At 37.0% G+C, this 23,125-nt stretch overlaps 1 protein-coding gene across 2 annotated transcripts in view; it reads right to left on the minus strand.

Moving 5' to 3' along the window:
- Positions 1-414: 414 nt before the first annotated feature.
- LOC5567066 (gastrin-releasing peptide receptor) overlaps positions 415-23,125 on the minus strand; it is a 416,782-nt gene continuing 394,071 nt past the window's right edge. For both annotated transcript variants that reach the window (XM_021857139.1, XM_021857134.1), the window contains one exon: positions 415-1,935. In XM_021857139.1, coding sequence (XP_021712831.1) covers positions 606-1,935 — 1,330 coding nt within the window. In that variant the 3' untranslated portion in view covers positions 415-605. The remainder of the gene's footprint in view (positions 1,936-23,125) is intronic.

Here is a 23,125-nt window from a genome sequence, read left to right on the forward strand (position 1 = left end):
TAAACTTTGTTGCCAAAAACGGAATCCCACTGTATTTCAATCGGTTTGACAAACAATTGTACACGCGAGTTGGGATACAAAACGTCGAATGCCAAAACGTCGACGGGACAATTATTTATCTTAATAAGAGAGGCTTTTCGCCCTTGGCGAGTTCGCCACTTCAGACGGGACAAAACCTCGAAAAGAGAAAATTGGAAAATAATGAAAATTTCTTATAAGAATGAAAGAATAAATAATCCACTGTGTGCCAAATGCAAAATTCATTGCACACCATGTGAAAAAACTAAATCTGGAAAACTATTCCAAATCTCTGTCGAAATTCAACTACTTTCGACGTTTTGAGATTCGACATTTAGTTCCTAGGCCGTATACGTGTATTTGGTTTTCGGATATTTAAAGTCAATCACCACTCGATTTCAAACACAGTTTTATTACAGAAATTGATTTCGTTTCTCTTACATAATAAATAGAATGTATTAGTCAATACTAAAGAGTTCTCTATTTTGTGTTTTGCATATGATTCCATTTTAACACCATTTGAAACAGAATCCCCCAAATTAAGAGGGTATCCTGTACATCATTCCTAAAAAAGCCTACCCCTTTGCCTAGATATCACATTCCATCGAGCCGTAGAACTGCCGTATTTTATTAATCTCATCAAAAGCTACCGCATCCTCGTTCGTATTCTTCGTATCAGCTCTCTGTGTCCTATTGACACAGTTTCCATTCGCTCGCTCTTTGGCAGTGATGATAGACACTATTTGCTCACTTCCGCGTGCACTCTGAATTAGCGTAACTTCCGCTTCCGTCGAACCGTTTTCTGCTGGCGGCGACTTTGGAGAAGACGACAGCGGAAGCGGCTTTCCGTTTTCCTCGGATACCTCCCGCATCACTACTACTGCTGCCCTTACTATAAGATATTTATTGTCCGCTTGGTGAACGGCTTTCGGTTCTACCGAAACTGTTCCATTCATCCGATGACTAGTCTTGCCGTTACAGCTATTTGTAGTCTTAAAGCTAACATTACAACTATTGCCACCGGCTGCGCTGGCGACATGCTTAAACCTATTGAAACCGTAACCATTTGGCAGTGAGTTTGTCGTTTCGTCTAGTTCTTCAATTTTGTCCGCCTTCAGTGGAGTGGTTTCGATTGTGCCGTTTCCGGTTTGAATTGGGACTCCACTTCCACCACCTCCTGTTCCGCTATGTTCGTCATGGGATGATCTGATCGATATCGTACTACTGTGCCGCTGGTGAAGTAATCGTCTCCGGCTATTGTCTGAAACCGCTCGAATGCTTCCGCTTATGCAACTTCCTTCTCTGGTAAACCGTCTCTGGTAGGAACTATTGTGAGAACTGCTGAGATTTGTCGATGCCGTGTGGAAAGTTCCCTTCCTGGCACCAGAAGAAATGCTATCCGATCGGATTATTTTGCCACATCCCAACAGCTGCAGGAACCCATTCCGGAACTTGGACGACATCAAATTGTACAGTATGGGATTGATGGCCGAGTTCATATACAGCATTATTCGGCAAAAGTACAGCAGAATGTAGAACCGTTCAATCCCAATCGAAATGATGTTCTCGCTGGGCACAATTATGATCCACAAGGTAAGTGCCCGGAACGGAAGTAGGCAGAAGAAAAAGCTGACCACGACTGCTCCGAGCATGAAGATGACCTGTTTGCGATATTTGATGACATTGTTCCGATTGCCGCTGGCATTGGACATTATGATACCGGGATTGTCCATCAGATTTTTCGCAATCACGGAATACAGAACCACCAGAATCAGGAGTGGTACGATAAAGAACACCACGATGCTGGCCACAAAGAAGGTGGCGTGCCAAAAGTTTTCCACTGGCGTGAGACACGAGGCGACCATTTTTCCGTTGACGTACTCCACGTATTCATACGATGAGATCATCAGAATCGGGCTGTGGAAGGTAATATAAGGGAGAGTTTAGAAATTTATTAGAATGTATGCTGATTAGAAACTGTCTTCTCTCAAGATAGAATTATATACAATTTCAATTTGCGATAATATTCAAATCGCGATAAGATTTTGGTTCTCAATATTTTCGCACCTTTTTTTCACAAGACCTCAAAAAACTCATCTAGTTTAAGAATCCGTGTCGATATTAATCATTTGTGATCTAGTTTTGAAGATATTCCGATGTTCCTTGGGGGGCCGACATTTTCCATATAAAATGTCTTGGGCGGCGATTCTGTTTTTGGTCAATTTATCAAAAAAGTAAAATGTGTACTATACAATACCAGGTAATAGGGAGCTACTCTAAAAAATCATACAAATTGGTTCAGTATTCTCGGAGAAATCTGAATATTGCGATATGAGGTATTTTAGAGTTTTCAAGATCCGATATCATTCCGAGGAGTGAATACCCGTATACGATACAAATTCTGTAGCCTGAGATATTTACGTGAGTTATGGCCACGCATCGGTCCCCTTAGGAATTTTGGAATATCTGTGGATCCAGATGACCAATTATCAATACCGACACTTATTTTAAAACTAGAAGAGTTTTTTGAGAGCTTGTGAAAAATGGTGCAAAAAGATCGAGAAACAAAAAAGTTATCGCGATTTGAATATTTTTTTACCGGTGAAAAATGATGTTGCCGGTAGAGGGGTTAAAAATGATGCTTTCGTGATTTTGTTAAGCATAAATTTTGGAGATTATTTCCTTGGTACTTGCAGTTGATTCAGAACAGAACTTTTTCGTTGATCGTTCTCATTCAATCCACAATTTAGTGTAAATACCGTGGTGAATCAAAATCCGGACGGTACCAATATCCGGACACTCTGAATATATTAGTAAATTAAAGTTAGAAGCAAGTGACGATATGTCTGGTTTTTATTCCCTTTATTTAGTATTAACCGTGCCAATCATTTTACATTTAATTTTAATCTAGTAACCATCGTCAAATAATTAATAAAAATAAAAACAAATAATGTGTTCGAGTTGGACGTCTTTTCGTCGCGGCCCAACTCTAACTCAAGTTTGACTATCGATGAACGCGCGAACATCGTTTAATTGGAGAAAAAGTTCGTGAAGTGTATTTTTAGAGCAAGTTTCAATCATAAGTGTTTGAGAAAATATATTTTAAAATTTTGGTGAGTGCACTGTTGTTGAATAATTTGGAAATAAACATTTATTGGTGTGTGAAAAGACTGTCCGGGATTACGAGCCAATGTTTCAAGATCCGGACATCGTCTAAAAGAGCCACGTTTAACTAGTGTAAGTGAGTTTCAAGCAAGGACAAATAAAAGAAAACTTGAAAAATAACTATAGGAAGCGTAGTGAGTGAACAAAATCCAACTGATTGTGAAATAAATAGTGTATAACTTTAATAATGACAGCTCGAGCCACGTCGACTACAGTTCCAGCCACATGCACTTCAGCTCAGGTAATCAAACCACAAATATTTCGGACGTGCTATTCTTTTTGAAATTGTAGGGAAAACGCGAACATAAAGCTTGTTTATTATTTATATTTGATTGTGTGTTGAAATGGGTTTCATTAAAATTAAACGAATTTTACATGCTACAGTACAGATGTCCGGATTTCGATATAAAAGTGTCCGGATTTAAAGACATTGTTTGCATCAGGTGTCCGGATTTATAGACAAGACATGCTCTAATATTTGAATGATTTTCACGTTAAAATCATGGTTTTTACTAAAAAGTTCATCACTTTCGTGAAGATCTTATTTGAAATAATGTTTCAAACAATATTACATTAGGGCTTTTCTAAAACAACAGACTCATATTCAAACAAAATGATTTGCGTCCACTTAAGCGTCCGGGTATTGATGCATCACGGTACAACTTCAAAATTGTCGCGTGATTAAGATATGATTAGTTTGAAATTTTTCAATCTTCCTGAGTCACTCAGATATAAGCACTGTGGGTCTTCTGTTACCTTTATCTAATATCAAATCAATCTATCTTTCGATGGAAACAACCCAGCAATTTTTAAGTAACTGACAATTATTCTTTGTGAAACCTTAATTCTAGCTAGAACAAAAATATTTAATGACCCTTAGGAGGGCTGCCACAAAGAAAGCTACAAATTAGGACTTAGGGTCTTTTTTGACCCGAAATTTCAAATACCTTGCAAAAGATGTGTCTTGGCCGATTTCACCACACATGTCTAGTTTCAGAAACCACTGACTGCTTTACAGTCATACCTCTTTGCAACCATCCACCGATGACGTAGCATTTTAGGGGAGTCTACGGTTTTGTGACGAACTATTAGGTATGGAAAAACTGGCTACGATGGGGGAGGGAATTGCTGAATAAGTCCACGAAAATATAAATCATGCCCGTTCGATTGAGGCAATTTTACCGATCGATTGTGGCAAGTAGCACGTTCAATTTAGGCAACACATTTTTTTTGGTTCAACATTTTTCTTGTAAATAAATCTACATACTTTTTTTAAATTAGTAAATACACACATATACGGCATTGAATAATCGGTCCTGTTCCGAAAATATTCATATTGCAATGGTGTCAAGTGATTGCCACAAACCGGATGTCGGCATCGTAGATTCCAGAAAAGCGTCAGAGTTCGGTTTCCGTCTTCTCTATTGATGCCAATGAAAATTACCACCAATAAACCACACCACTTTGCCAAACTCCTTGAGAACAACACCTTTTCTACGCTGCTAATTCTTTTTACGCTCGGAATTCGTACTTACGCTCCCTCTCGCTCCAAATCTTTTTACGTTCCCCCAGTTAGGGGCGTAAAAAGAGGTTTGGCTGTTCTTGTCCCTTTGGAGACCTTATCTTAGACGACAAGTAATTTTGTAAACAATCAAATAATTTGAACTGTCCGTATATGGTTGAATAGGTATTCACGTGGAGCAAAGCCATGCTGAAAGTATCTTGGTTAGATTCCCGGTCGACCCAGGATCTTTTCGTAATGTAAAATTTCTTGACTTCCCTTGGCTAGAGTATCGTAGTACCTATCACACGATATAAGGATATAAGGGAAAATGCAAAAATGCAATTTTGACAAAAAAAAAGGTCTCATTATTAATAGGGGAAGTAATCTTTGAACATTAAAAGCTGAAAAACAGGCTCTGTTCCCCTGAGTTCTGATACAAAGAATGAGAAGAATAGACAAAGATGGTCAAATCTAAACCAGTTCCTGGGATCTTGAATGGAGAAAGATCCAGAAATGGAATCGTTTTTTCCTATTTAAAAATTATTGGTTGTAATAAACAACTCAATAAAAATAAGTTAAGATGTTATACAGGATAGAAAAGTTACAATTATACGACAAATAATGCAAATATGTTGATACTAAGAATGCCTGGAGTGTATTTTTATTTAAATCATTAACTTGACTCTTGGTCCAGTCTGACTGAGCACCGATCGTATGAATAAAGAGTGTAGGTAAATTAAAGTAGGCGATTAATGGTTCCAGTTTTTTTTCTGAGCAGTGAATCCATTTCAAACTATTATGATCCAATTCTTATTAGGCGATACCGGCGATTTGCCCTGAATTGCAGAACAATTCTTGGTTTCCCAAATTACCTTGAAAATAAAGATAAATTCCATTTGAATTTCGCTCATACACACACTCTTAAAAATAATAAAAATTACTGTGGACGTAAATCTCGTCAGGACTGAAAGAATAAAATAAAATGGTATTCGGTAATCGAACTCGCGACCTGTTGGGCGATAAAGCCACACACCCGAGCTCTCTCGGCTGTCTCTCCTTCGTAGCAAATGGTTGAAGAAAGTTGGACAAGTTCTACCTAAAATGAATGTTATCATGCTTCGACGGTTTCATCGAGAAGTGATTGAAAGAGCTGTCAACAATGCGGAGCGTTCTCTCGGTCGCCTGGCTGGGTTTATTTTGTGGTAAATTACTAGCGGAATAAACTGAAATTTAATTAGAAGGGCCATGAATGGCTGACAGATGGTCAGATTTGGTTCAGCTGTTGGCTAACGCTTGTTATTTTTAAATGTTTGCCACTATTTTCCATGGATTTCCAAATTGCGTGCTACTTAATATTCACAAATTTTTTGCTGTGTAATCCTATCCAAGAATTGTATTAAAAGTTCATCACTTGAAAAATCATTCAGAAATATCTACAATTATTCCATCAAGGATTTTTTTCTATGATCTCCTTTAGAAATGTATCTTAGTGGCACAGATAAACAGACGTAACAGCTAACCAAAATATCAATTCACAAGATAGCCACCTGAACGCCCAATGTTAAAAATATGGTGTTCAGTTAACCGGTACTTAGGTGACGGTAGTGCGCAAACGTCAAACACAAACAAATGCGATGCGAGCGCCACGAGTGAGCCGTCAGCCAACTACCAAAAATTAGAATTCAGCGCTAGTTTGTTAAAACGATGAAAACAATTCGAGTGTTACGTCTGTTTGTCTGTATTAGTGGTAAAATCGAAATTTCCGGAAAAACAATAGCAGTTGAAAATGGATAAATACCACTCAATGAATCTTCAACACATTGGCTATAACTTTGTTGAATAAACTTGTGTCAAAATTTGTACCCATTTTTAGTTAAAACGGTTTGAAAATTGATGGTCTAAAACGAACTTTTGCCCAACTACCGGGCAAGAGTTCGAATCTAGTGTGCACACTCCGAAAAAATTATGTGATTTTACGTCTTTCGAATGCACATAAAAGAAGCGAGCCAAATGACGTTAATTTGTTTCACATTTTAAATACGATGGTGTCTGATTCGGGAAATGTCAATCATAGTGTCATCGTTTTCATGTCCTTCATCATGTAAAATTACATTTTGCAATTTCTCATCGTAATAGGCTGTTTTTCATCACGCCAATCTGTCATGAAACGGCCTACTTTCCTACACTGAAGTATGCAGTGCGGGAATAGTCATTACCTAACTGAAACCAGTGCTGTAATGGTTCATTACGCAACGCTTTCTCATTACGCAACTGTTTTGAGTTGCGTAATGACTCATTACCCAACTATTTTCAGAAATTGCAAAATGATGGTGCAAGCATCCAGATGTTATTTCTGATACCCTCCAGTGGTGTTCTACGAAATTGCAAAAAATGTTGTACGCAACTCGTTGCAGAACTTGATTTTTTCAGCACTCGTCGTAGTTATCCAACTCGGCAAGCCTCGTTGGACAAATGTACAACTCGTGCTGTAAAAATCGTCATTCTGCAACTTGTTACGTAAACTACTATTTTTTGTTCAATACGTTTTTTAAAATATATTTTTACGTCGTTTCATCACTTCCGTCATTCAGTCATAATGTGAATTACGTCCTCGGTAATTTTCATTATTTTTAAGAGTGTGGGGAAAAAGTTCGCCGTTCGAAACACAATATTTCGACACTTTTATGACAGACATACTTTGCACCAGCCATAGACTTATGTTTACATATTTAGTGGTATTTTCTTGTTCGTGCGATAAGCAGGCAAATATCAAATATGAAGAAAATATGTAGATTTTAGGAAATTTTTTCCGCGAGTTTATATGGTCGGCGTTAAGTCAGAGGGTACAAAAGTACAAAACATGAGAAAATTGAATTATTCTCTCATTAGATGCGTTTTTTTACTTTCATTTCACTTTGATCAGATTTGACGAATACTGTGAACTACGGGAGTGATGTAATAAATTAACTCTTGATTGTCATGTCTACCTATCTCAAGTGATATTCATTTTTCTACCTTATGAGTCTGGTACCGTAATTTCGGGGGAAATTGATCATTTTTCACGGTTTTTCTAGTCTGTTTTCTATACTATTAACAATGCCAAACAAGTAAATGCAGGAAAACAAGAACGAAGGTGAGCCGAAATTTTCTAACAAATGTCATTTTAGTGTTAACAAACATCTCTAAAATAAAAAATCAGACGATCTCATTTCGGGGTGAAATTGATCACTTGTCAATGCCATTATTGTTAGTTTTCAAAACAACTCTACATGATAAATTTGAGCTCCCTGAATCCGAATATGCTTGTCAAATTCTTAACAATGCAATATTCATATAAATAACGAATAGTTAAGTTTTAAGAATTACGCGGAAAACGCCTAAATGTATGCAATTTCCTAAGGAATTCAATGATATATAGCAGAAATTTAATTATTTCAACCATATGAGCTAATTGGTACGAGTTTTGGTGATGAAATCTGGTTTGGGGACATATCTCAAGCATCCTCACAAACTTTCAGGTTTATACCATACCAGCTTTATACCGTGCATGATTTTGATAGTAATAAACATTTAAAACTTCACAACACACAATTCGACAATAGTTACGACAAACAACGTTCATTCACTGCAGCTTACATTGATATTTGTGCTCCATTACGAATAAATGAAATCGTGTGATACGATGATCAATTTCACCCTTCTGACCCTTCTGATCAATAACACCCGATTTTACGGTACCTTTTACATTTTCTTCTCAACAGCAGCTAGTATTCTGAGCTATAAATACTAGCTGCTGTAGCCGCAGAAGAGAGACTTCCCGATGTGGACTGATTAACATATTTTTTTATTCTTTATTTACAGGATATAAAATGGATGATCAATAAAAATCTATAAAAGTATGCAGTCAGAGTGGACCAAGTGCTTATTACCATAACAGCGAAAATGATCAACGCGCTGAGGAATGCGAGGATATGAAAAACATTTCAAGAGATTTGTCAGATTTTACGATATCGAATGATTCTTCTACTCATCCATCAATAGATAATTTTTAATTCATAAATATTACTTAATTCGTTTGCGAATTCGATGCTTTTGATTTTAATTTTTGACCATATGGATGGGTGGTCAGAAATTGCAACAATTTCTGTGCAGACAGAGTGGACCAAGGGTTGAGAAGCAATAAACTGATTGGTTATTGCACTTTTTGAATCAATTTCAGTGTCCGATAGAAGTTTTTGGCTGTTGTATGGTGTATGTATGGAATGTCCTAGAACCCGCTTAAAGGACTAGTAAATTTTAGTCGGCGCTCAAGATTTTCACTTGGTCCTCTCAGACTGAACACATATTTGAATATTTCTTCTCTTCAATGCGTGACCCTGCAAAACCTTAATTTTGAAGCTATCATAATCTCACTGATTTTGGGATTGACGATTTGGATTATTGAAGAATTTACTATACCGGTGTCGAAGGGTCTTGATAATCTGTTTATCTTTGCAAATCGCAGTTTGACTATGCCAGCATTAAATGATTGTTATTTTCCTAGAAATTGTTCAGTCAGAGTGAACCAATTCACTGAACGGTGGTCTTTAGTTCAGTCAGAGTGAACCAAGTACACATAGTCCATCAAAAAATCGTTCTATCACAGGTTTGGATCATGATTTTTAATGTCACTTCACATAATATTGTTAGAAAGTAACACAAAGATGTATAGAAATATTCAACCAAAATTTTAACGAGTTAAAAAATTACAAACCATATATGGGTCGAACTTTTGCCCCACTTTAGGCCAAAAATTGTTTCCAAGCATTTATGCAGAAACAAATACACTTCAAAGCATCCTTATGATAGGTCTAGAAACAACCAAAAATCGAAATTCGAATATGATTTAACTTTCATTTGCTTCCATGCACTGAAAGTTTGACCAAGAATTACAATTTTCTAATAAAAAAACAACAACTTGCCCTAAATTTTACAAATCTGAATCGATTTTCATGACATTTGTAGTGAAAGTCTATTACTTGAATAGCATTTCAACCACCATGACATTTACATGTTTTGTTTGAATTTAGCTAGAAAACTTAAAAAGAAACAACTGCTCAACATGACCTTTTGCCCCACTTTACTCTATTACACCGGTGTTTTCCCCAGAAATGTTTCCAGGAATTACTCCCGATATGCCTTCACGATTTTCCCTGGAAATTTTTCCATGAATTCATCAAGAATTCGTTGAAAAATTCGTATTGGAAGTTTTACAATTCTTCAAGGGTTAAGGATCTAGAATACCAATTTATCCAATATTTAACAAAAAAGTCGCATGTATCGAAAATAATGAAGATTGAGCAAGCCAATGCCGAATGAATAAACGTTCTATAATATTTTATATTGCAGATTGTTTTACTTGTCATAAGTCCAGAGCCGACAAATCAGAAACCTTGCGTGCTTAGTTTTGGTACAAACTATAAATTATTTCGGAGTCGCTGGTAGTAATTCCAAGGCTTTTGAGATCCTCACTTTTTATTTAATAATAATTGTTGAAAATGCGTCAAAGTCAGAGGGTCAAATAGACAGGAAGATTAGCGTGTAAAATGCTTAGTTTTGTAACAAAAATTTGAATGTCCCATAATAGGGGGTCAATAGTGGTCATTTCTTGGTTAAATAAAAGCTTAAGTCCTAGGAATTTTGTAGATTGGACGTATTGTTAAGATTGACCTTAGGAACTGGTTCAGCATAGACCATACTTGGCCAGAACTTCCAGGGAATAGCTTCCGGTAAAACGATTCATGTTTCAGAGAAGTTTTGAGCAAAAGTACAATTTACTGAATGGTTCTGATGTGAATTTCACAAAACTACGATGGAAACTTACTTTTCAGACGTATCGGATTCCTGGAATATGGTACAGTCATACCTCGACATAATGTAACTTTTTTTTCGTTATGTTACATCGGATAAACATATTTTTTTTTCTTGATTTTGTTTAAAATGTTTGCTTTAACGAGAGAATGAGCCAACAATTTATGTTGTGCGCCCAGAATGCCTTGTCTGCCTTTCATACATTAATTTATTTATTTTTGTTTTAAAAATTTATAAATTTTCCTTTTTTTCTTTTTTTTTCTGTTCCTCAAATGCTTATTGAGTCATTTTTCACTTGGACCTTTTCATCATTTAGGACAAATAGATGGGCCTTAGTGGCTTGTTACTCTTTTATACTATTCCGACCGTAACTTATAAGAATTAACAAGAACAGATACAACAAGAGTACAATATTGTAGATCTTACCCCGTAACGCACCTCGAAAAGGAGATCTATCCGCGTTACAGGTAACTCATTAGTAGGGGTAATATGCCCATAGGGGGGAAAACGCGCCACCCTCGATTTTGAAGAACTATGCGTTTTAGAATGCTTTTTTCACCCTAGATCATAAAAAAATTGATAAAAATGCTTCTTTTAATATATTTTTATGTGTTTTTCTCAAGAAAATCGTTAAAAACGTATAAAAACGTTTTTCGCTGTTTTCGTTGCAACTTTGTGCGATCTTCAAGGTCATTTTTAAGGTCGATAGATAACCAAATTTTTGAAACTATCGCCAAAAAATATATTAAATTTGTCCTAAAACAACTTATCGAAGGACCTAAACTTTAATCAACTCTGGGGGCAAAACGTACTCCCCTATTTCATAACACCAAAACAGTCGTTTGAATTCAAATTCTACCAAACGTAATGCCGCGTTCAAGTTACGCACAAATTGGAACCTTACAAATGTACATTTTTCGCATCAACATGTATACTATTATTAAGGGGGCAGGATCCGTCATGAATCCTTGTGGTATCGATGATCATTTGGTTTAGTGTTAGTAAACATCGATTTTCATTGCAATTTCAGGCCAACACTGTTTTATTTCACAACATACCTGCATTTGCCAATGTTCACCGGATACATCAAAAAGAATAATGTCATGGGGAGTACATTTTTATGCACAAAACTTATTTATATTTCTATAATCTGGTAATATATTGTTCGGGGTGACAATCACATTTCTTACTAATACCACCTACAGATGTTTTTTCAATAACAAACACATGCACAAGACACCAGTAGTCGAGAATTTCAAACACATTTCCCACTATTTTTTAGCCTTTCATGTCTCCAAAATCACTTCAACTCCTGGAGAACACACATTACTTTCAAATTGAACTTAAATATTCCACTTTTCAGCCAAAACATCTCAGAAAACTGCTTTTCAAAACATGAAACAATGGGACAAGCTTGATGTTGATATTGTCTATGCGTTATACATCGCAACTTACTAAACAACTTGCGCATCAAGAAAAATGTACTAATAAAAACAATCGCATTTCATTTTCGACTTGTACAACAGTATACTCTCACTTCAGTTCGAATACACACCATGGAAAACACGATTCGGGGTGGCATCATCAAAGCATGGCTGCCAGAATTATTTACCTATCTCTTCCTCTGAATGCAAGATGTTAACACACAATTTCCGAAAAAACAGTGAAAATGTCGTGGAATTACGTATGGAAATCTTTTTCATTAATTTCATGATCTTTTCACTATGCCGGTAGTGGAAAATCTTCCTTTTGTTACGTTGTACAGACAGGTATTTAAACTGAAAGTGATCATCATCGTACCATCTGGCAGCATTGCTCATCAGCTGTTATTATGGTACCTCCCAATTTCCTCCCATCGTTCTGTAAACAAACTAATCACAAGACTTAGCATGACTCTTTCTGGTTGGCACTGGAAAGGAATAAAAATGCTCCAGAATTGAAAATCCCGAAGATCTGCTATAAATTTTGAAGAATGGAATCAATTAGCTTGTGTGTGTGTGAGAATTATTCCGGTGATAACGTAAAGAAAAATTACCGCAGATGGATTTCAGAAGATTCTGAATGAAGGTAGAACTGCGTTTTCATTGTGTTTCTTCTGTTGTAACAGATAGCGAGAAAAATTTAAGTTTTCCGTAATCGCTTATTTTTGTATTCTGGAACCCGCACCTGAGGACTATTCAAGTTTTACATAGACAGATCTAACGAAATATTAATTGCAAAAATTAAAGCAGTCAAACTTGGTTTTTATATAACAATATAACACGAAAGAAACAACTAGTGGTTCGACTAATAAAACAACATTCTGAACAAGGCAGCATTCTATTATTACGTAACGCAAAAATTTAAAAGTTTTGACCACTTACGCTTTTTGTACGGAACATTTCAAAAATTATTATGAACCGTTACGCTTGAGCCTACTCCCCATCTTCCTACAGTGTTACATTATTTATGGACGGCGCCTTAATGTGTTGTATTTAAAAAATGCTAGAGAAGATCTTCATGCAATTCTTCAGTTAAAATGCTAAAAAATGCATTTACTTAACGCAATTACAGGCCCGCGTAGTTCTGTGTCGAAATTTCATAAGAAAATGTTACATGAGGAAAGAAACTTACAGCATGCCGAAGAAGACCATTTTGTATACCAATCGGCATTCATTACTATTATTCTGAATACAAAGTGTTCATGAATGCAATCACGCCTTCTATTTTAAATATAACTTCGCCCATTATAAGTGCTCCTAAACAGCTTAATTCAGTTCACTCAAAAAACAGAACTAAAAATATAACCCATATTGTATCGTATAAAATTTTAATACTCTCCACAACACCACGATTTACGAAAAATAAAGCAAATTTTTTTCAGATACTTTCCTTTCACATACACATCTAAACCGTTCATTTTTCTGACACACTAATACAACAACATTACAGTCATTGATGATCAAATTAGGCTGTGAACCGTTTCACCAGTTCGTTTAACTATTAGTTAAAATTTGACATTTCAATAGTTATTTTCCCCTCAAATGGTTAAATTGAACATCGAAGTCGACCCATTTGAGCTTTGACAGTCGAGTAGTTATTTCAGAACAAAGTTGACAGATAGTTAGTTATTCTCAAATTCACGGGAGCAGAAAATAACTTCCGAACTGTCAAGTTTAACCATGCTCCAGAGCTGGGTTATTTTTAACCGGAGGGTAAATAACTATCGAGCTGTCAAATTTTAACTAAAAGTTAAACGAATCGGTGAAACGGTTCACAGCCTTAGACTTACGGAGCGTTGAACGTTAAGGCGAAGTAGGCCGTGTCGTTGAAATTTGTACGCGTTGATGATTGTTGCTAATTCATCTCACGATTTCGAATCAAAAAAAAAAAACAGGTGGTTTTGCACTGACACAACTGAAAAAGAATCGCGTTCAGTGATACATTTTCAAGTCAATATAAACTATCAAGACTGAATTTTATCACTTTGAAATGCAAGCTGAAAAGTCATCATTGTTGCCAAAACGAATGACGGGCTACTTAGCCTTAAACAATAACATCTGAACAAACGGCCGGACGTATGCAACCTATAAACAAGCATGATTGTGTGCGTACGTTTACAGCTCGGCTAACACCGGACTGAAGCGGGGCATTTTACCCCGCAAAACAATACATATGCAGTTAGGCAAGCATTTTTTAAAAGTTAATTTATAAACTCCAGAAAAGCTAAAATGGATAGCTGTTTCTACTATTTGAAAGAAAACATGTTTATTTTTCCGACCATAATTAAAAAAGAGCATCAAATAATGTTTTTCATATTCAAACTACCCCCAGTCCCCCTATTAAGCAAGTAATCTGAACCGTCCATACATGGTTGAACAGATATTCACGAGGACTAAGAAAAGAGGTATGGGGACTGGGGGTAATATGCCCATGTTAAGGAAAGCAGCGATTTTAGTTGTGAAAAACATTATTTTATGCTCCTTTTTAATTATGGTCAGATAAACAAACTTGTTTTCTATCAAATAGTTGAAACAGCTATCAATTTTAGTTCTTTTGGGATTTTAAAATCAATTTAAAAAAAAAATGCTTGCTCAACTGCATATGTATTGTTTGCGGGGTAAAATGCCCCGCTTGAGTTCGGTGTTACTTGGTGTTACTGTAAACGTACGCACACAATCATGCTTGCTTATATGCTGCGTACATCCAGGCGTTTGTTCAGATGCTATTGTTCAATAATAGTACACATACTGATGCGAAAAATTTGCTCTTGTAAGGCTCCAATTTGCGCGTAACTTCAACGTGGCATTATTTTTGGTAGAATTAGGTGTTATGAAATAGAGGTGGGCGTTTTGCCCCACGAGTTGATTAAAGTTTAGATCCTTCAATAAGCTATTCAAGGACAAATTTAACATATTTTCTGCAAACTATGACAGTGCACAAGTTAACTCTCGTCGATAGTTTCAGAAATTTAATTATTTTTCGACCTTGAAAATGGTCTAGAAAATCACACAAAATTGCAACGAAAACAGCAAAAAAGAAAAACGATTTTATACTCCTTTTTACGATTTTCTTGAGAAAACCACCTAAGATATATCAAGAGAAGCATTTCTATCCATTTACTACAATCTAGGGTGAAAAAAGCATCCCAAAACACATAGTTCGTCCAAATCGAGGGTGGCGCGTTTTGCCCCCTATAGGCAAATTACCCCCAGTTCCCCTACTCATGACATTAGTATCTGTTTTCTTAGTCCTCGTGAGTATCTATGTATGATTACTTGGTTGGTTAAGAAATTATTAGTCGTCAATGTTAGGACCTCCGTAGGAACGTTTTCCAGATGTAGTAGGTTCTGGTTCTGCGGGCTTCTGAAACAAGGCATGTGTGCTTTCAGTTTAGATCAACAGAACTGAAATAGGTCAACACACTGATTTTTGCATGCTAATTGAATTGTTGGGTTGAAAACTTTTCTAGTCTTTGGTTATAAAACTTTTTGTTGAGAACAAAGGAAGGTTAAAGATCGCAAATCGGTTGAAAATGTAAGCGACAGTGCTACATATTTTTGTTTTTATTTTCCTTTCAATTCAGATACCAGTTACCGTTGTATTGTTGGAAAGTAGACTGGCCCTTAAACAAAAAAGTTGAAAAATTTAACGGGGCACCCCCTATATATATGCCTTAGTGTAAGAAAAAAGCTCTCTCAAAATTTCAACTCATTTGGTTGCTCCCCCAGCTGGCGCATTCAAGGTGAAGTTTGTATGGGATATTCGTTTCAAATAAATTGAAAATTGACCCTATGTCACTGTTTCGTTCCGTACACTAGTTAATCGCGATCAATTAAACTCAGAATGACAAATTCATTAGTTGATACCCTAATGAACATAGTTGCAGAAGGTTGTATCTGGGTTTAAGCTCATTTTCATTACCCTTTCAGTTGTTGAAAGTTAGGCTTAGATCAGCACTCCCGTACAATCGCATATATGCATGCGCTTTGTGCAGCAGCTCGCCCAGCGTCATAGGTGGCTATGATGCGCCAAGTGGTAACCATCATGCTATGTTGAAAAAATACAGAGCAGTATTGCAGATCTACTTTAGATAGGTAAAACACAAACTTTATCAATTTTAATCATGATACAACCTTCTACAATATTGTTCGCTATGGTGTCAAGTAGTGTTTTTCAAATTCTGGGTTCAATTTAACGCGATCAACAATTTTCCTGACCCAAACTGGAGATGATGTGCTGTTTCTCATATGTTTGAGCTGAATATCCCATATTAACTTCAATTCAATTGCGCCAGCTCATGGAACGACCAAATGAGCTGAAACTTTCAGGAAGTCTTCCTCTAGCACTAAGGAATAACCCTGGGGGGTGCCCCGTGGAATTATACAACTTTATTTTTCTCCCATACTGAGCTGGGCCAGTCTATTGGAAAGTGTCCTTCATAAATATAAATTAAGTTTCCGTTAATTGTTTCTGATTTTCTAATTGGCGTTAATTACATTTGTTTCTAGAATCAGTGCTCTTATCTACACAGTTACTTGTTATATTATTTACAATCATTCTAATCAAAGTTTACTCACCTGCTTGAGAAAGTCTCCCATGAACGAGGTTGAAATTCGTGCGTTAAACAGCAACAGCAATGATCTATTTTCAAGTGGGTTTCGAAACGTTCTACAATCAATGGTTATCTACAGGATTTTCTAGCGTGCTTGAAAAATATAGGAAGGTGAGTGTATCTACAAGTGCTGCAATAAAAACTGGGTTTAACAAGCAGTGATAATCTCAATGCAATTCAACTGTTCAATATTGAAAGAGAATGATTAAATGAGTGAATTACTTCGCATGTATCGAAACATTTGCTACATGGTGTTTATGTGTCATGTGGTGGCTCAGGTTGTTGCAGTACTTACCACGGGCTTGTCGTGTCGTACAGCTTCAATTTTGCAGCAACTACGGGTTGTTGCGCGACGCGTAGGATGTTACACACGTGTTATCTACATTGGGGACATTCAAAGCTTTCGATGCAAAGGGGAGAAGAATGGCTTTGGGATATGATACATATGAGTAAATACCGTGCGCGATGTTTTAGTTAAGGATGTAAGTCAATATTTACATGAAAAGTTTTAAAGCTTCAAAGTGAGTTGCAATGATTGCTTATGAGAAAGTGAAAGGAACAATATAAATTTAAGACAATAACTCCGTTACATGATGCTAGATGGGTAAAAGTTGGACGCATATATCGGAAATGATCTGATTCATTCGGCATTTGATGTTCATCGGCCTACGATGTGTGCCACGGCCAGGGTGACGGCCAGAGGGGGCGTGTTTGTGTTGATGTCGACAGCCGTGTCACATTTCACACTAAATTCCTATTCTATCTGTCGCATGTGCTGATAGTCACTCCTTCTGGTGCTATCGTAAGGCAATGTCTGTTGGCTATCTGTTTTGTATAGGCATGACATGTGATTGGTACTAAACTGTACCAGTCAAGCTCATTGCTGCCAAGCGCTGAACAGGCGGATATCGAGAGAAGAGCTGGCGCAAACGACACTTCCGAGTGATTTACAACTTTCGCACAATAAATGGCTGTTACTGTAACAGTTCTGCTCTCTGTTGAGTCTGTACCGTGCAGATTAGTGGTTGTTCATGGTCGGCGGACGGATTTGGGTGACGATGGAGACAAGTGTTTCAATACTTTGGCAATAGCTGTGCCCGATCGTGATTGATTATCGATAGACCTAGTTTACTCTGCCTGTTAGAAGAGCGAGGCGCTTCCGTATGAAGTGGTCCTACATTTATATCCAATGACGTAGGCAGGAGTAGACAGGGGGGTCAGGATGTTGCCTTCCCCTGATCGACGGAAAAACAAATTCAAAATACAATAGTTGTTACTATTTACTATTATTCGGGTTATTTGTAAATAATGCCTTTGAGGTCGTTCGCCGCTCCTTGATGAAAATCCTGACTACGCCCATGGATAAACCTAGTTTACTCCGTGTGGTAGAAAGGCCGAGGCACTTCCGTTCGACGAGGTCTATGTACACATATTTCAAAAGCAGAAAACGTCTCTTCTAATCACGAAATCAGCTGTTGATACGAGATGAAGCAGCTAGAAACTTGAGAGCTGTTATACAAGTGTGGATAAAAATTTCTCGTATGAATACAGGGATATATTTTGCCAGGCAAATGAGCATCTTTCACATTTACCCAACCGTACCGAATTCATTTTCATACAAGGTTGGAACCGTAATTTAGGGTCAAACTGATCACTGGATCACAGAGCAATCCCTTCCAAGGACGCTGAATTGTTCATCGGCATCAGAGACATTTGTTAAACAATTTTAACTGAAAATAGATAAAAATCAAGACGGATGGTAACCTTATAATGTAACAAAAAGTTATTGAATAGTGTTCAATTCTACCCCGGCTTACAGTGCCATCAACATCGAGATCAATCTGGGAGCGAACGAAGGGATTTATCTTTTGTGTAATGTAACATGTTGGGTTTTAGCGTGTCACGACGGCAGTTGTTGCCGCTGTTATCTCCCAATTATTTCGGTCGTGTGTATACCTAATACAAAATTACGCTACCTGAACGTCGTTCACCGAACCAGATCTAACTCTGTTTGGAGGGGTGGGGATAGACTGACGAGAATTAAGTCATCCCACGCGTGACGTTTGGGAGGTTTGTCTTGTTGACTTTTCCTGTTTCTGCTTTGGCTTGCATAAGCGGTTGTAGAACGGTCGTATAATGTCTGATTAGGTGTGTGTTTACTTGGCCGAATAAGTATAGCTGACTGTTGAGTTGATATATTCATTTTTAACTGACAGTTGTGTTTCCGCACATTATTTGAGTATTTGACTTTCTAACAAATTGAAAGTTATTAAGTGCAGACATGTTGAATCTATATGCAATTGCGTTGATTTTAGAGAGCATCCTTTTTATTGGAAACCGTTTTCGATATAGTATTTAACTAGTTAGTCGACTATCCAGCTTTTTACGCTCGCTATAAAACAACAAGGGGCTATTCACATTTGACTTTTGTTGGCAACCGATTTTATAGCTGTATCTTAGTAGGCAGTTTTCTAGGGTTGTTGATTCAAACGTCAAAATTTTTTACCGATTGGTTCAACATATTTCCAGTACTGTGGCTTATGAGTCTTAATATATTTTTTTTATTTTAGGTACCTACAAAAATGCATATCTCGTCTTCAATCTCAGGGGGAAATTGGAACTCATTCTAAAATTTGATGGTTTTAAAAGTACAAATGAGAATAACGAGCAGAACAATAGTCACCGTGTCCTAGGTCTATCTGGCGGAAACATATCTAGTCTGGCACATAATATTTGTTGCAATTCTTTGTATGCCCACTGATCAGCTTTCTTGAGTCTGTTAAAATGCTAAATATCATTATGTGCGAAGCTATTTTTTGGCCAACATCTTACGGTGAAACGCCCTCCGATTACGGCTAAAACGTACCAATTATTAAATACTGCCAACATACATTATTGGACACTTATATTTGTCAGTGTCTATATCTTATCAAGCACCACATATTTATAATTTTCATCCATTACAAAGTGATTTCTTCACCACCGCTTAAGCCTTAAACTCTGTTTAACCGTATGGATAAACGTGGTTTACGGCTCAAGCAAATGTGAAAAATTCTGCCGTTAGTCATTTTTGTAGTGTCGTAATTCTCCATACGCCTAAGACCATGGTTCAGCCTTCAGCTTTCCAGAAAAGGTTTTATATGCTTAACTCAATAGATAGCCCCAATCTTTGAACATCCATTTGGAACTTCTGGCAGTTCCCTTATGCAGCTGAGTGGTTCCGACGCCTAGATTCTGCTGAAATAGATTTTTTGGTTATAATCATTCGATAAATTTTAACAAAACTATTGAACGTTGAAAACAGTTGACATTTTCAATGTTTATGTAGATTTTTCAATCAGGCACGGTTTACTGAGATGCAACCATAAGAAATTATAGTGTTTGCAGCATGCGTCATATGGGGGTGATCCAAAATTTTATGGCAGCCAGGCGTAAAAAGCTGGATATATTGGATATTTTGGGTTGAAATTGGCAGTTCAGTCTCCTGAATTAATCCAGAACAACTATATGTTTTCGTTGTCCGACGTTTCGAACCTTATATGACCTTTTTTCGAATCTTTGAAAAAGGTCCAATAAGGACCGAAACGTCGGACAATGAAAAAATATAGTTCTTTTTGATTAATTTAGTAGACTGAACTGCCAATTTCTACCCAACATATAGTATTTAAGTCAAAAAATTGTTCCATCCCGATGTGAAATAGTAATGCATATTACTGTTACACAAATTATAGAGGACAAATATGCACATTCACTTCGAATTGTCTGCACTTTATTTTATGGCGCATTTGCACTCAGCGTCTTCTTCTTCTTCTTTCTGGCGTTACGTCCCCACTGGGACAGAGCCTGCTTCTCAGCTTAGTGTTCTTATGAGCACTTCCACAGTTATTAACTGAGAGCTTACTATGCACTCAGCGTCAGAAGTGACAAATGAAAAAAAGTTTATATTCAGAAGATGAACTAACGTTTTACTTGCTTCACACTTCAGCTATTTCCAAATGTTTAACAAAAAAATGATTAAGAGCTTAATAAATATTTTTTAAACCTTCAACATCGGTATATTATTAGAACCGTTGATCCAAACGAGGCCAAAATAATGATTAAACAAAGTTATCATAAAAATAGGTAAATCATTTCAGGCTGATTTTACTATGTGTCAACCAACTTTTTTTTGGCCAAAAGCTTCTCACTAAACGTTTAAATAATTATCGATCCGGATCAAGAAAAACACTTTTTTTTTAGCTTGGATCAGAATTGAACAGCAGCTGAAAAATACGCTTGTTCAGTTGTTGATTAGAATACCATACCATTTTTTAATAGAAGCACAAGCATGATCAACATTCAGCTAGAAGAAGTTTATTTTCGGGACTGGAAGGTTAATATATCAATTCAATGATGGCTCAAATGGCAAGGCAAACCACAAAAAATGAGAAGGTCTTGAGTTCGAATTCAGTATCCAGGAAATTTGTAAAAGTGGTTATCATTTCATGATAAGTATATACACGACATTTGTGATGCAGTACGAAGCAAAATTTTGTCGTTTATTTTAACGCTGTTTGAAAAAAAAAAAACTATACTAAATACTTATAAAATTATTCTAAAGTAGAAAAATGATATTGTTGTTCAATTACATTGTTGAAAGTTTCTACAAATTTGTGTGAACTACGCCTGAACAAAGGTTGCGCATGGAAATAATTAAAATGTTGTTAAACATGATCCTAAATTAAACTGCTATATTGGGGTTTGTTGAATGAGTGATTGTTCCGTTGGGTAGGATTTTGACCACGTGACAAACTATAGTCGAATTGCAGCAAATAATCTTGATGGACGTTTCAATTACAGTCGCCCTACAGTTATGGTTCAGCTGAGGTTTATTTTTCAGAACAAATAAGATTAAAAATCATGGTGACGCCGACACAACAAAGCAACCTACCTGGTAATGCAGAATAAAGCTGTTTTCGGGAACACCTGACGATTTGTGGTTATTTATAAAAAAAATACCGAAATCTATAGAAATTTAAAAAGCAGCCGATCCCACAGTTGTTGTGGATTAGTGAGAGGGAGTATTCTTATTATGTAATTAATATTTAAAACATTATAGATAATAGCAATTTATCTGCGAATTAAACGAATGATGTATTATTGCCGAGCTCATCTTAAATTCGACGGTGGCGGTAACGCCCAGAGGAGATTGCCGCAATAAGCCATTTTGTGAAACTTATTGGCGGGCCCATTTATTTCCATTTCTTTTAGCGTCACCTTTGGAAGGAGCTCATTCAACAATGGCACTGGTGTCTATGCAAAAAGCTTTTCAATCTTTTCATGTAAAATCAAATCAGCAAGTAGGGAAGAATTTATTTTATCTACATTAAAATTGAACATGGAAACCGGATAGAAACATGTCCGGAAAGAGACGGGAACGTCATTATTAACAAAAAAAGGGATCAGCGCCATTCATATATCATGCTAGTTTGTTCAAAAGGAAAATAACCATCATCGATTTACAAATTTTCAAAACCAGTTTTTTTGCTCAAAATCGAAGCAATGCTTAAGAAAATCTATCATTGCATTGCACTTGCTATCTGACATACGATGATAGATTTTAATAAAGGATTGATTGAAATTTGAACGAAAAACCTGGTTTTTCAATTTTGATGATTGCTGATGATTGAATGATGGATTCTTGTGCCTTAGACAATAACAATAAGCAGCACGCCGGATCTCATTTGAACTCAACTACGTAGATATTCGGGCACGGCAAATGACTGGGCAGGAATAAAATAAACCCTTTTGTGCAGTGCTTAGCCTCTTCCCCAGCAACTTCTATTCCTACCTCCTCGTGGTACTGGCCGGGGTACGAGTAACTTTGGGGAAGATCGGGTAACCAACCCCGGTAGGAACTTTGGTCGTATGCTGACAGGAAGGGGGAGTTTGCTTTTGCTTCTGCAAACCTGTACTCTATGTTAGAAGCGGCTCACAACAGCGTCTGTTCCCTATGTCAGGGGTGGCTGATCAACGTCCGAGTGCAAGAGAAGGACTCTAAGCTAAACTGTGCACAATGGTCCTCCGAACATTTAGGAGGAATGGTTCTCCGGAAATCTAGGGGGTTGGTGTCAGGCCCTGCACGCCAACCGTAAAAACACATCAGCACAGGAACGTCAACGAGAGAATACGGACCAGAACAATCGGCAAAGATCACAGTGACGGAAATGGACTTGCGATTGGAAACTCGGTACGTGGAACTGCAAATCTCTCAACGTCATCGGAACTACTCGTATACTCTTTGATGTACTGAAGACCCGTGGTTTCGGTATCGTAGCGCTGCAGGAGGTGTGCTGGACAGGACCAATGGTGCGAACGTTTAGAGGTAATCATACCATCTACCAGAGTTGCGGCAACACACGTGATCTAGGAACAGCTTTCATAGTGATTGGTGACATGCAAAGGCGCGTGATGATCAATAAACGAATGTGCAAGTTAAGAATCAAAGGCCGATT

The sequence above is a fragment of the Aedes aegypti genome, chromosome 1 (genome assembly GCF_002204515.2).
Source record: "Aedes aegypti strain LVP_AGWG chromosome 1, AaegL5.0 Primary Assembly, whole genome shotgun sequence".
NCBI classification, from domain to species: Eukaryota; Metazoa; Arthropoda; class Insecta; order Diptera; family Culicidae; genus Aedes; species Aedes aegypti.